A 10,000-nucleotide genomic window follows, 5' to 3' on the forward strand; every position below is an offset into this window, starting at 1 on the left:
TCCTTCTACCCTTCTCATTCACACTGTCTTCAGTCTCGCTCTATCTCTCTCTCTCTCTCTCTTTCGCTTGAATCGATCGATTGTGGCATGAATGGCACACACGGTTGTCGGTTGTTAAGTGAATAGTTTTCGATTGTGTTTGTATCGCGGCACACCACCATTGTCTGTTGAGCCAGGATGGTAGAAGGACAACAGTCGTTTTGATGAATTTTTAATTGGTCGATGTTTTGTAAACAAATCCTTCCCGAAGCTAAAAGTGTAAGAACCGAAGACGCCGCGGCCGCAGTGGATGGACTGAAGATGGTTTTTGGAAAGTAATAATTAATAAGCGAGGTGGACAGTGTTGCCATTTCGAAGAGTTTTCGATAAGTCACGAAAGAGTGTCGTTTTCCGAACACGAAGGGGTCTACTTGCTTTTGATATTTTTAATTGATTTTGTTTTTTTTGCGTTTCCGACTTTCACTTCCAACAAACCATTCAGCTGTTTAAACAGTTTTTTAAAATTTACTTTCTGTAATGTTTCCAACAATTATAACTGTTTTTTCTTTCTTCACCAGGTCCCTGCAGCACAAAAAATGTTTATTCAAATGGAAAACTCGTTATGTATGATGACACGAAAGAAAAAAAACATGCCGACTAATCTAATTGCCAAAATTTACTGGAATAGTTTACCTTCTTGCACAAATTGCCAAAAAAATCACAACTTGGCATTATGGATGCTCCATCTCACAAATCTGATCAATTTATATTAGTCATTAATAATCATTTTATTGGATTGGATAAAATTGGATGACTTTCAAAAGGAAACGTATCTTTTGAATCGTATAAAATCATTCTCATCCACCAGTTTTCATTCTGAAAATCACGCAGTTGCTCCAAAATTGAACTACATGCTCTTATTACCACAAATGAAGCCAGTTACAACCCACCACAGGACCACAGCTGAAATGCATGATTTATGGAATGGTCGTGTTCCGGGCGCACTTGAACTTTCTTTTGCAGGAAGAAAGGACCTAAGGATGTCATATATTAAAACCGAACTCCCGGAACGACGCAAACTTTGTTCGTTCCCCTCGAAGCTGGAGACCCGAAGACCCAACGTTATTCATCTTGATTTCATACATCTTTGATGAGCAATTCAAAGCACAAGCAAAAACGCTGCAACGTCTTCCGTGGAGTCACTCGGTCTGTCGGGGTTTTTGCAGTTTGGATTACTTCCAAACCGTCGAATCGTGAACGGATCCTGCGATGGTTTTAATGAAAATTTACAGAAGCCACATAAATAATTCCTTGCAGATGTGTTTTTCTTCTGAATTGTATCATCTATGCCGCCCTGTTATTGGCCTTTCGCACAATTATTTTATGGAAGGGCTTTCATTGTGGAAACCGGACTGAAACGAGGGTATTTGGGAAATTCGAACTAGTTTTAAGGGTTTCCATTTAATTACTTGATTGCGATTGGCTTTCTTAAGGCAATAAGGAAGGGAAGGTTTCCTTGAAGCGGGTTCTCGAAATCCACCATAATCTCTTCACCATAGGATAGACCCTTAGATATGATGCGAGATTATTTCGATGGAGAAAAGGGATCCTGTAATAAGCGATCCATCCACATCTATTAGTGCATATTAATATGCAAAGGTAAAAGATTATAAAGCGGTAAAATTGGAAAGAAAATAGTAGAAGGAAATGTTTTTATTCATTTAACTTTATTTAAATTGTGCCTAACAATGTTTGGAATGAAAACAAATACACGTTTAACTCATGGACGGTACAAAACTCAATAGAGCATCAAAAAGAATATCTTAGAACTGTCATACTTTAAGAGTTATCCTTAAATGCAGTTACGATTGAAAAGAAGTTCGTTGTACTTTTCACTATACCGCAATTTCACGCCCGATATCTGTTCAAACAAACCATATTGTCACGTTTGTATATACTGTGGCAAATTCCCGGAATGTTGCATCTGAAGTTGCGTGTTTCCAGATTTAAACTTTAAATTCTTCTCAACCAACCAACATAAAACAAACGTGCGTTTGCCATATGAACAAAGGTCGGCATGCTTTTAGGTACTATTGCGCACCCTGCTCTAAACACTTAACGCCCTTTAAATGTGCTGGATTATTATGTTTCGGTTACGCGGTAAAAGTCTTATTTCCAAAATGTTGCTTTCGTCGTAAGCAGATAATTGGGTTTTCCTCATTCTATCAAATTACCCTGAAGTAGAAAATGTATATAACGAGTCTGCTAGCTTTATGCACACTTCATTTGTCCTTTTTGCTATTTTTTGAGCCGTCCTTCTCGTTATCAACAGCCTCGTTGTTACTCTTATCGAGTAGTGCCCGTTCATCTTCATCGATGCGGGTCTTGTCGACAGGATACAACCTGTAAACAGATCGAAAGTCATATCATTAGTTACTGGCTCTTTCTCTTCCTCCTCCTCAGTACTTACCATCGTTGGTAAAGATACACAAGAAATACGATATCATCCCGGAAGCAGGCGAACCGATGAGCCGTTGGCATCGTGATGATAAAAGCGAATACATCGTCGATGAAGGTATTGAAGGCTTTGTACATGAACACACGCCACGGCAAGGCGGCAACCGATTTCAGCTTATAGTTAATGAACAATTGAGGCAACATAAAGAGGAACCCAAATGCGTAGACTCCGTTAGCCATCGAGCTGATTGTCCACGAATACCAACTACGCAGAGAATTCGATTTGAAATGTTATCAGTTCTGCTCGATTCTGTTAGATCGTACACCTAATACTTGCCTCTTATGGGGAAGATACAGCAATGAATAGATGGCTCCACCGATGCAGAGTGGGTATAGTACGTAGCTTAGGTACTGCATTGCTTCGCGGTCCAGCTCGAGTGTGTTCCGTTCTTCTGTTTTGATTGCACTGGCCCGTTCATCGTTATTATCGGGAGCGGACTGAACGCGAATACCTCCTCGGAGGCTAATTTCGAGCTTAAGGATCTTCTTAGCCTTCCACATCTCGATCAGCGTTCCGATGCCCGTCGGTATCAGGATGAGCAGCGAAGTTTCTTCATCCAGCAGGTACAGGAAGATAATAATGTGGCTAAATGTTCGCCACAGCGTACTCCGGAGCGACAAACCCGCGTAATGGCGCTTACGCTTCCAGAAGAGAATATCATTTTTGAACGAAAGAAAGTCAATAAGCAACTGCAAGAGAGAACGAAGGAAGCGATGAGGAACAAATATATGACTTTTAATTTCCATGACGACCGAACATACGTGCACGCTGCTGATGACAATCGTACCACACAGAAGGTAAACATTGGTGTCCGAAAAGATCGACTTTACCTGCAAATACAACGAGATATTAATTAAGAGGAAGGAATAAGTCTGCCCAGGGGTATCTGCAGCTACCTACCTCATCGATGTCTTTCTCACTGAAGCCCAGCGCCATCAAATCCGACATGGCACGTTCGATTTGGGCCAGCATTTTAATCTTTCCCGCCGAGCACGGAGCGTAGTGTATCGTGATGGTGGCTTCTTTGGCAGCGGGGTCTATTTCCACGAGATCGGAAAGCTTTTCCTTAGCAAAATCACTCCGGATGATCGGCATTACCAAATTGTCGGGAGTGATACGAATGTCTCGGGCCAGCTCGGCCGGTACATCCCGGGGCGAGACGGAAAACTGCTCCGTGATGATGTTGAGAAACACATTCTGTCGAATGTGTGCTATGCGCTTCTGGTTGGTGAATCTGTTGGGCTTTTTGCTGCCTCCCTGCAATGCGAGATACGTCAGTATTGCTGCTACGAGACGCAACCTGACTTTGTTACCTTATCATTCAAGAGGTTAATCGTGGCCGTTTTCGGCACCATGTAGTGTGTGAGGGCAAATTTCTTAATAACCGAAGTGCTCTGACTGCGTACTTCATCCCAGTCGTGCGATTTGGCTCCTTTCGTCAAAACCGCAAACAGATACAGAGTCCCGTTGGACCGGGTTTCCTTGGGCAGCGGGAAAGTGAAGGACCTAAAATCGAGAGCGAAGATTGTAAGCAACCTTCGGAACGGTAAGCGATATCGAAACACAATCACCTGTCCAGTTCGAGGAACGGATCGAACGGATTCAGCGTTCCAAGCTTGGCCACTTTTCCCCCGTTGGGCGGGTTCGCCAGAGGTGACGTGAACAGCGAGAGCTGCAGGAACTTGCCCTTGGTCAGCTGAGACCGGTAACACGGAGTTCCGGTGCACTGCGGAGCCCGGAACAGCACGTAGAGGGTGTACGTGGAGTGCAGGACGTAACACAGGAAGGCGATCCCGCACAAGGAAGTCAGCGATAACAGCTTCATTTTATCACAATTCACGAAAAATGTTCAAAAAAGTTAAAACATTTTACATCGATCTCTAACCTCAAACCACGAACCAAAACAACACAGGCACAGTGCCATGCAGGACAAAATTTTGATTTTTAATGATTTTTATTTCCTTTTGTATAGCAAATGTGTATATTTTAATGACCATCGCTGTACCGACTGCTCGACTGGACTGCTCGAAGTAGACTTCTGTCTCTCCCGAGCGCTCTCTGCCGATCAACTCTGAAACCCTGAACCAAAACAAAAAAAATTGCGAGGAAAAACTTCGTCGTCGAAATTCTTTGTTTTAGCAAACTTTTAGTAAAAGGACCACAATTATGGGAAACAAGCAAGTGAAACAGCATTTTGAGACGGCCAAGAAAACGGGAGTGCTCAAGATTTCGCTCCTTCGATTGGATGAATTTCCCTCCGCGCTGAAAACGTTCCCGAACGTGCTGAAAACGCTGGACATCTCGGAAAATCGCTTCACCGTCCTGCCGGAAGATGTGGCACGGTTCACGATCCTCAAGCACCTCAACGCCAGCGGTAACAAAATCGCGATAATGCCCGAGTGCATCGGAGTGCTGGTTAAACTCGAGACACTCAACATGATGAACAACCTGCTGACGACCGTTCCGAGGAGTTTGGCGAGCTGCGTACACCTGAAGCAGGTCATCCTGAGCAACAACCAGATCAGCAGCTTCCCCATCATGCTCTGTGAAATGAAGCACCTCGATCTGCTGGACCTGTCCAGGAACAAAATCACCGAAGTCCCGCCGGAAGTGCGGTCGCTTCAGGTGACGGAGCTGAACCTGAACCAAAACCAAATCACGGTGCTCGCGGAGGAAATCGCCGACTGTGTCAAGTTGCGGACGTTGCGACTGGAGGAGAACTGCCTGCAGATCTCGGCTATTCATCCCCGGATTCTGATTGAATCGAAGGTGTGCAATCTTTGCGTGGAAGGCAATCTGTTCAACTCGAAGCAGTTCAATGAGCTGCAAGGATACGACGCTTACATGGAGCGATACACGGCGGTGCGCAAAAAGATTTCCTAAACTGCCTTTCCCAGCGAATGAAGGATTTATAATCAAGGATTGTATTATATGCAGTGTCGAGCACGAGAAATCCACGATCCTCCCTGTATCCTCCTCACGAGCACGTTCCGTTTGTTACAGGTTTTAAATTAATTCTTATCACATGTTGCTTCAAAGACGTTTGCTAGTAAAATAAACGTATTAAAATGTGTAATTTCATGTAATTCATTTTTACGTCCGCCGCCTGTCGGTCTAGCTCCAGTACGAGACGCTCTATTGCAGAGGATAGCTGCAGACTCTAATTAGGTACTGCAAGTATTCAAGCATTGATTTCCTGCATGGTACAATACTGGAGGCGATCTTCTCAAATACCATCAAGAAGGAAGATGCTAGTGCTGGCTGTCTGGAATCCATCTTGGAAATGTTGTCCAGTATCGACTGCTTATCGGGTGGTAAGGAGGATATCTTGCTAGCATCCCAGAAAACGAGAGCACGATTATACTTTTACCCCAACTGATAATACTCTGCACGCTCTACGAAACGCTGAATAAAAATGTTCAAAAATGATAAAGAGCGCTTTACATTTGAATCCAGTTTCACCGAGCGCTGTATAAACAAGACCCGGGAGTCGAAAGACGACGTGGCCCTCTCGCTCGCACAAGCCTGAGTTCCTCTAAGAGCGAGCGAGACTGAAAGTCGACAGTGATGATCAATGAAATGTGCGCATTTTGTCCATAAAAATTGGAAAATTTTCCTCAAAAATCAAAATTCCAAGCGAAAATGCCCGCCCCGGCACTGTGAAGGGATTTTTTTTATTTCTTAATTAAACCTCGGTGCGTGTGGACGCGCGTCGCGTCTCTCCTTAAATCAGGATTTTGTGTTGTGAGTTTACCCCTTTCTTTACGCTACCTTTTCCAAATCTCAAGTGCTAGTGTGCCGTGCCGATTTTCCACTTTTGTGAAATCAGCCAACAAAAGCGCGAGAAGAACGAGACAAAATTTCGTCATCCCTTTCTTTAGGGGTGAACGCAATTTTCCCCCTCTTCCCGTTTTTTGACCAACGGTTTTTCCTGTGTTTTCAGCGTTGTGTGTGTGTGTGCGGAGCGTCCCCGTTTTCCTCTAGTTTTTCCTTTTGTGCGTGTTGTGTGCGGGGTGGTTATCGGGAACAGTATCAAAGTGCGCGACTTTTCATTTCCGGCTCCTGATTAGAGAAACACGCCGGCATCATGTTTGATGTTTTCGGATCCGTGAAGGGTCTGCTGAAGCTAGACCAGGTCTGCATCGATAACAACATCTTCCGGCTGCACTACAAGGCCACGGTGGTGGTGCTGATCGCTTTCTCGCTGCTGGTCACCTCACGCCAGTACATCGGTGATCCGATCGACTGTATTGTGGACGAGATCCCGCTCAACGTGATGGACACCTACTGCTGGATCTACTCGACTTTCACGATCCCCAACCGGCTGACCGGGATCGCCGGCAAGGACATCGTGCAGCCCGGCGTGGCTAGCCACGTCGACGGCCACGATGAGGTGAAGTACCACAAGTACTACCAGTGGGTCTGCTTCGTCTTGTTCTTCCAAGCCATGCTCTTCTACGTGCCACGCTACCTCTGGAAGACGTGGGAGGGTGGCCGCATCAAGATGCTGGTGCTCGATCTCAACATGCCCATCATGAACGACGACGCCAAAGAGCGGAAGAAGATCCTGGTCGAGTACTTTGCCGAGAATTTCAAGGGACACAACTTCTACGCCTTCCGGTTCTTCTTCTGCGAGGTGCTCAACTTCGTGAACGTGCTCGGGCAGATCTACTTCATGGATTTCTTCCTGGATGGCGAATTCTCCACCTACGGCAGCGATGTGGTGCGCTTCACCGAGATGGAACCGGAGGAACGCGGGGATCCGATGGCGCGCGTGTTTCCGAAGGTCACCAAGTGTACCTTCCACAAGTACGGTCCATCTGGAAGCGTGCAGAAGTTCGATGGTCTCTGCGTGTTACCCCTCAACATTGTCAACGAGAAGATCTACGTGTTCCTGTGGTTCTGGTTCATCCTTTTGACGATCCTTACCGGCATCTCGCTGATCTACCGTTTTGCTGTGATCATGATGCCGCGCCTGCGGCTGCTCATGCTGCGCGCTCGTTCGCGCCTCTCGAATCATGACGATGTCGAGTTGATAGCGTCACGGTGCCAGCTGGGCGATTGGTTTATCCTGTATCAGTTGGGCAAGAACATCGATCCGCTCATCTACAAGGAGATTATCTTCGATCTGGCACAGAAGGTGGAGGGGAAGGAATTAGTATAACGCACTCACTATTCCTCCCACCTCCAGCCATCCAGCTGCCACCTTCCCACCCACCCAGCCACCTATCATCATTCCTCATCGATCGTCGTGTGAATCATCAACGAATTCTCCCGCACCCGAATCAACTATGCAGCTACCACAGATCCTCCACAGACCCCTCTCGCCATCCTTTCTGAGCGAAAGCGGATCCCGAAAGCTGAGCATAAAGAATGCTGTATGAATCATTGAACCTGAATTGACTTCCCCCGTTCCGATGGTGCTGCACAGCAACAAGCACTGGAAGCGAGAACATAACAGAAGAGAACAACAAAAATGCCAGCAAGAATCCCGCTCCCCCCATTCCTCCACCTCTCTTCGCGGATCCAGCATGATGATGAAGCACCGTCCGGAGATTCGCGCATGGATGACCCGACCGGAGATTCCGATTTCAACGCGCTGCTCGCCATATGCACACGCGCCGCTAGCATGAAGGAAGAAGCATCCTCCATCGTCCATCCTGTTGCTTGAATTCTCTTTCACGCTGTCCGCCTCTTCATCTTCAACGCGCTGTAGTCGTGGTGCAGGATAGAACTTGATCCAGGTAAGTAAAGAACATAAAACCAGAAAGCAGACAAAAACTCTCACTCACACACGTCGGAGAAGTGCAGGAAACGACCGCAGCATGGTTCTGGGCCAGCAGAAACAAACGAAGAAGACGACCCGCCTTGTTCTTGGCTGGGATGCGAAGCGATGGACATGAGAAAGATCAGCGAGCGCGAGAGAAGGTGTGCTTGTTCTTGAGCGAGGGAAACACCGCGATGATCGTCTGGCATCGTCTGCTCGGGTTGCGATCAGATCATCAGTCTCTGCAAGAAGACGCCAGTTCTGCTCAGTCTGGAAGACCCGGGCGATTACCTTTGGTTTTCTTTTTATTGAACCCCCCTGCCGTTGTACCGTGCCGTGGTGGTGTCCGGGGTTTCTATTTGTTCTTCTGCTCGCACCATTTCGGGGTTCGATGGTCCTCATCAATCGGTTCGGTTTCGTGATCGGCTGATGTTGATCGTTAAATTTTAAAATATTCCAACACTGTCGCGAACGCTGCGTGCAAACATAAGCATAGGTTGCTTGTGTGATTCATGGAATGGCTCGGAATTGGACACATAAATCTTTGCCGCAGCCGTCGGCAATATGATGAATCATGGAAATCATTCATGCGCTTAACGACGATCAAGTAGGCCATTCGGCGAGCGGTTGTGACATTCCACAACACGGTCGAAGGTGCTGACTTGGCAAAGTCGCTTCCAGGCTGCTTTGCTTGGCGAAACGTCATACACGAATTGGAATCAAGCTAAAAAGTATACACGATTGAAGCGCCAGCTGCTACAAATAAGTGTTTGAATTAGGAAAAAAAGGTTTTAAAAATGCTGCCCCAAGCAATCGCAAGATCGGAGGTGGGACAACGTGCTCTATCATCGCACGAAGGGCATTCGTAAACGGCCATGACCATATTGCTTAAAAGGAGACACGAAAAAAACCAACCGTAAACCTGCTCTCGGAGTCGCTCTCTCGTGCAAGTCAATTTTGTCGTCAAGCGAAACTGCACTTTCCTTCATCCATACGCGCTGCAGGCGCATGATTTAGCATCCCTCATTGCCTGGTGGACCTTAGCCTTTTACAACCGGGCTATGCCGTCCAGCGGCAGTGGCAGTAGAGGTCTCCGAGAGGCTTGCCTGCGACGCGCTTTGGATGCAATGTTGCCATCATTTCCAAGTCCTACAAACGATCAGGGCTGGCGCGCCAGGCAGACCAGGGCTGTAAAAAGGGGAAACTGGCGAACGCAAGACCACACGAAGAAGCCGATCCGACGACGCATTCGACAGCAGCACCGTGGATGCCACGACCGGAGCGACGTGTCGTGGTCGTTTTCTTTGCGTCTTACCAACACCAAGACGTCGATGATGATGTTGATGATGATGATAGACCTGCTGCAACAACGGGCGGACGGATGATCAAGAACGCACGAAAACCAGCGGAGAGATGTGCCTCTCCATGGCAGCGGGCTTCTAGAGTGCTATGGTTTCTAGATGTTTGTTCTCGATATTGAACGAGGCTCGGCGTAAAGAGCGGGAGGGTTACTCCCTGCTGCTGCTGTCATGGCAATGGTTGTTATGTTCTTTAACCGTCCGTGTGTCGAGCGATGCTCCCCGTGGGTCACACGCTGCGGAGCGGAGAATTCTAAATGGAAAAAATAACAACAAGCGACACCATAGCAACGATCGTCGTCATGTGGTTGGGAGGAGAAGGAAAAAAAGAAATCAAATAACGTTCACATGATCAGGCCTCGGGCGTGCTGATACGCG

General features: G+C 46.8%; 3 protein-coding genes across 3 annotated transcripts in view; 2 read left to right on the top strand and 1 right to left on the bottom strand.

Moving 5' to 3' along the window:
* Nucleotides 1-1,549: 1,549 nt before the first annotated feature.
* Nucleotides 1,550-4,376, bottom strand: LOC125959970 (cleft lip and palate transmembrane protein 1-like protein). Its single transcript, XM_049693022.1, has 7 exons — nucleotides 4,069-4,376; nucleotides 3,811-4,003; nucleotides 3,398-3,754; nucleotides 3,259-3,327; nucleotides 2,774-3,186; nucleotides 2,450-2,701; nucleotides 1,550-2,382 (listed from the first exon to the last, which is right to left on the bottom strand). The coding sequence occupies exons 1-7, from the start codon at nucleotides 4,320-4,322 to the stop codon at nucleotides 2,262-2,264; spliced, it is 1,659 nt and encodes a 552-aa protein (XP_049548979.1). The 5' UTR covers nucleotides 4,323-4,376; the 3' UTR covers nucleotides 1,550-2,261.
* Nucleotides 4,377-4,586: 210 nt separating this feature from the next.
* Nucleotides 4,587-5,565, top strand: LOC125951504 (leucine-rich repeat-containing protein 57). Its single transcript, XM_049680379.1, has one exon. It carries the CDS (start codon nucleotides 4,664-4,666, stop codon nucleotides 5,378-5,380), a length of 717 nt encoding a protein of 238 aa, XP_049536336.1. The 5' UTR covers nucleotides 4,587-4,663; the 3' UTR covers nucleotides 5,381-5,565.
* A 618-nt stretch (nucleotides 5,566-6,183) lies between these two features.
* LOC125951389 (innexin inx2) overlaps nucleotides 6,184-10,000 on the top strand; it is a 9,733-nt gene continuing 5,916 nt past the window's right edge. Inside the window, exons 1-2 of the mRNA XM_049680203.1 lie at nucleotides 6,184-6,241; nucleotides 6,441-8,241. Of these exons, the coding sequence (XP_049536160.1) occupies nucleotides 6,585-7,661 (1,077 nt within the window). The 5' untranslated portion in view covers nucleotides 6,184-6,241; nucleotides 6,441-6,584 and the 3' untranslated portion in view covers nucleotides 7,662-8,241. The remainder of the gene's footprint in view (nucleotides 6,242-6,440; nucleotides 8,242-10,000) is intronic.

Source organism: Anopheles darlingi, chromosome 2 (assembly GCF_943734745.1).
Source record: "Anopheles darlingi chromosome 2, idAnoDarlMG_H_01, whole genome shotgun sequence".
Classification (NCBI taxonomy): Eukaryota; Metazoa; Arthropoda; class Insecta; order Diptera; family Culicidae; genus Anopheles; species Anopheles darlingi.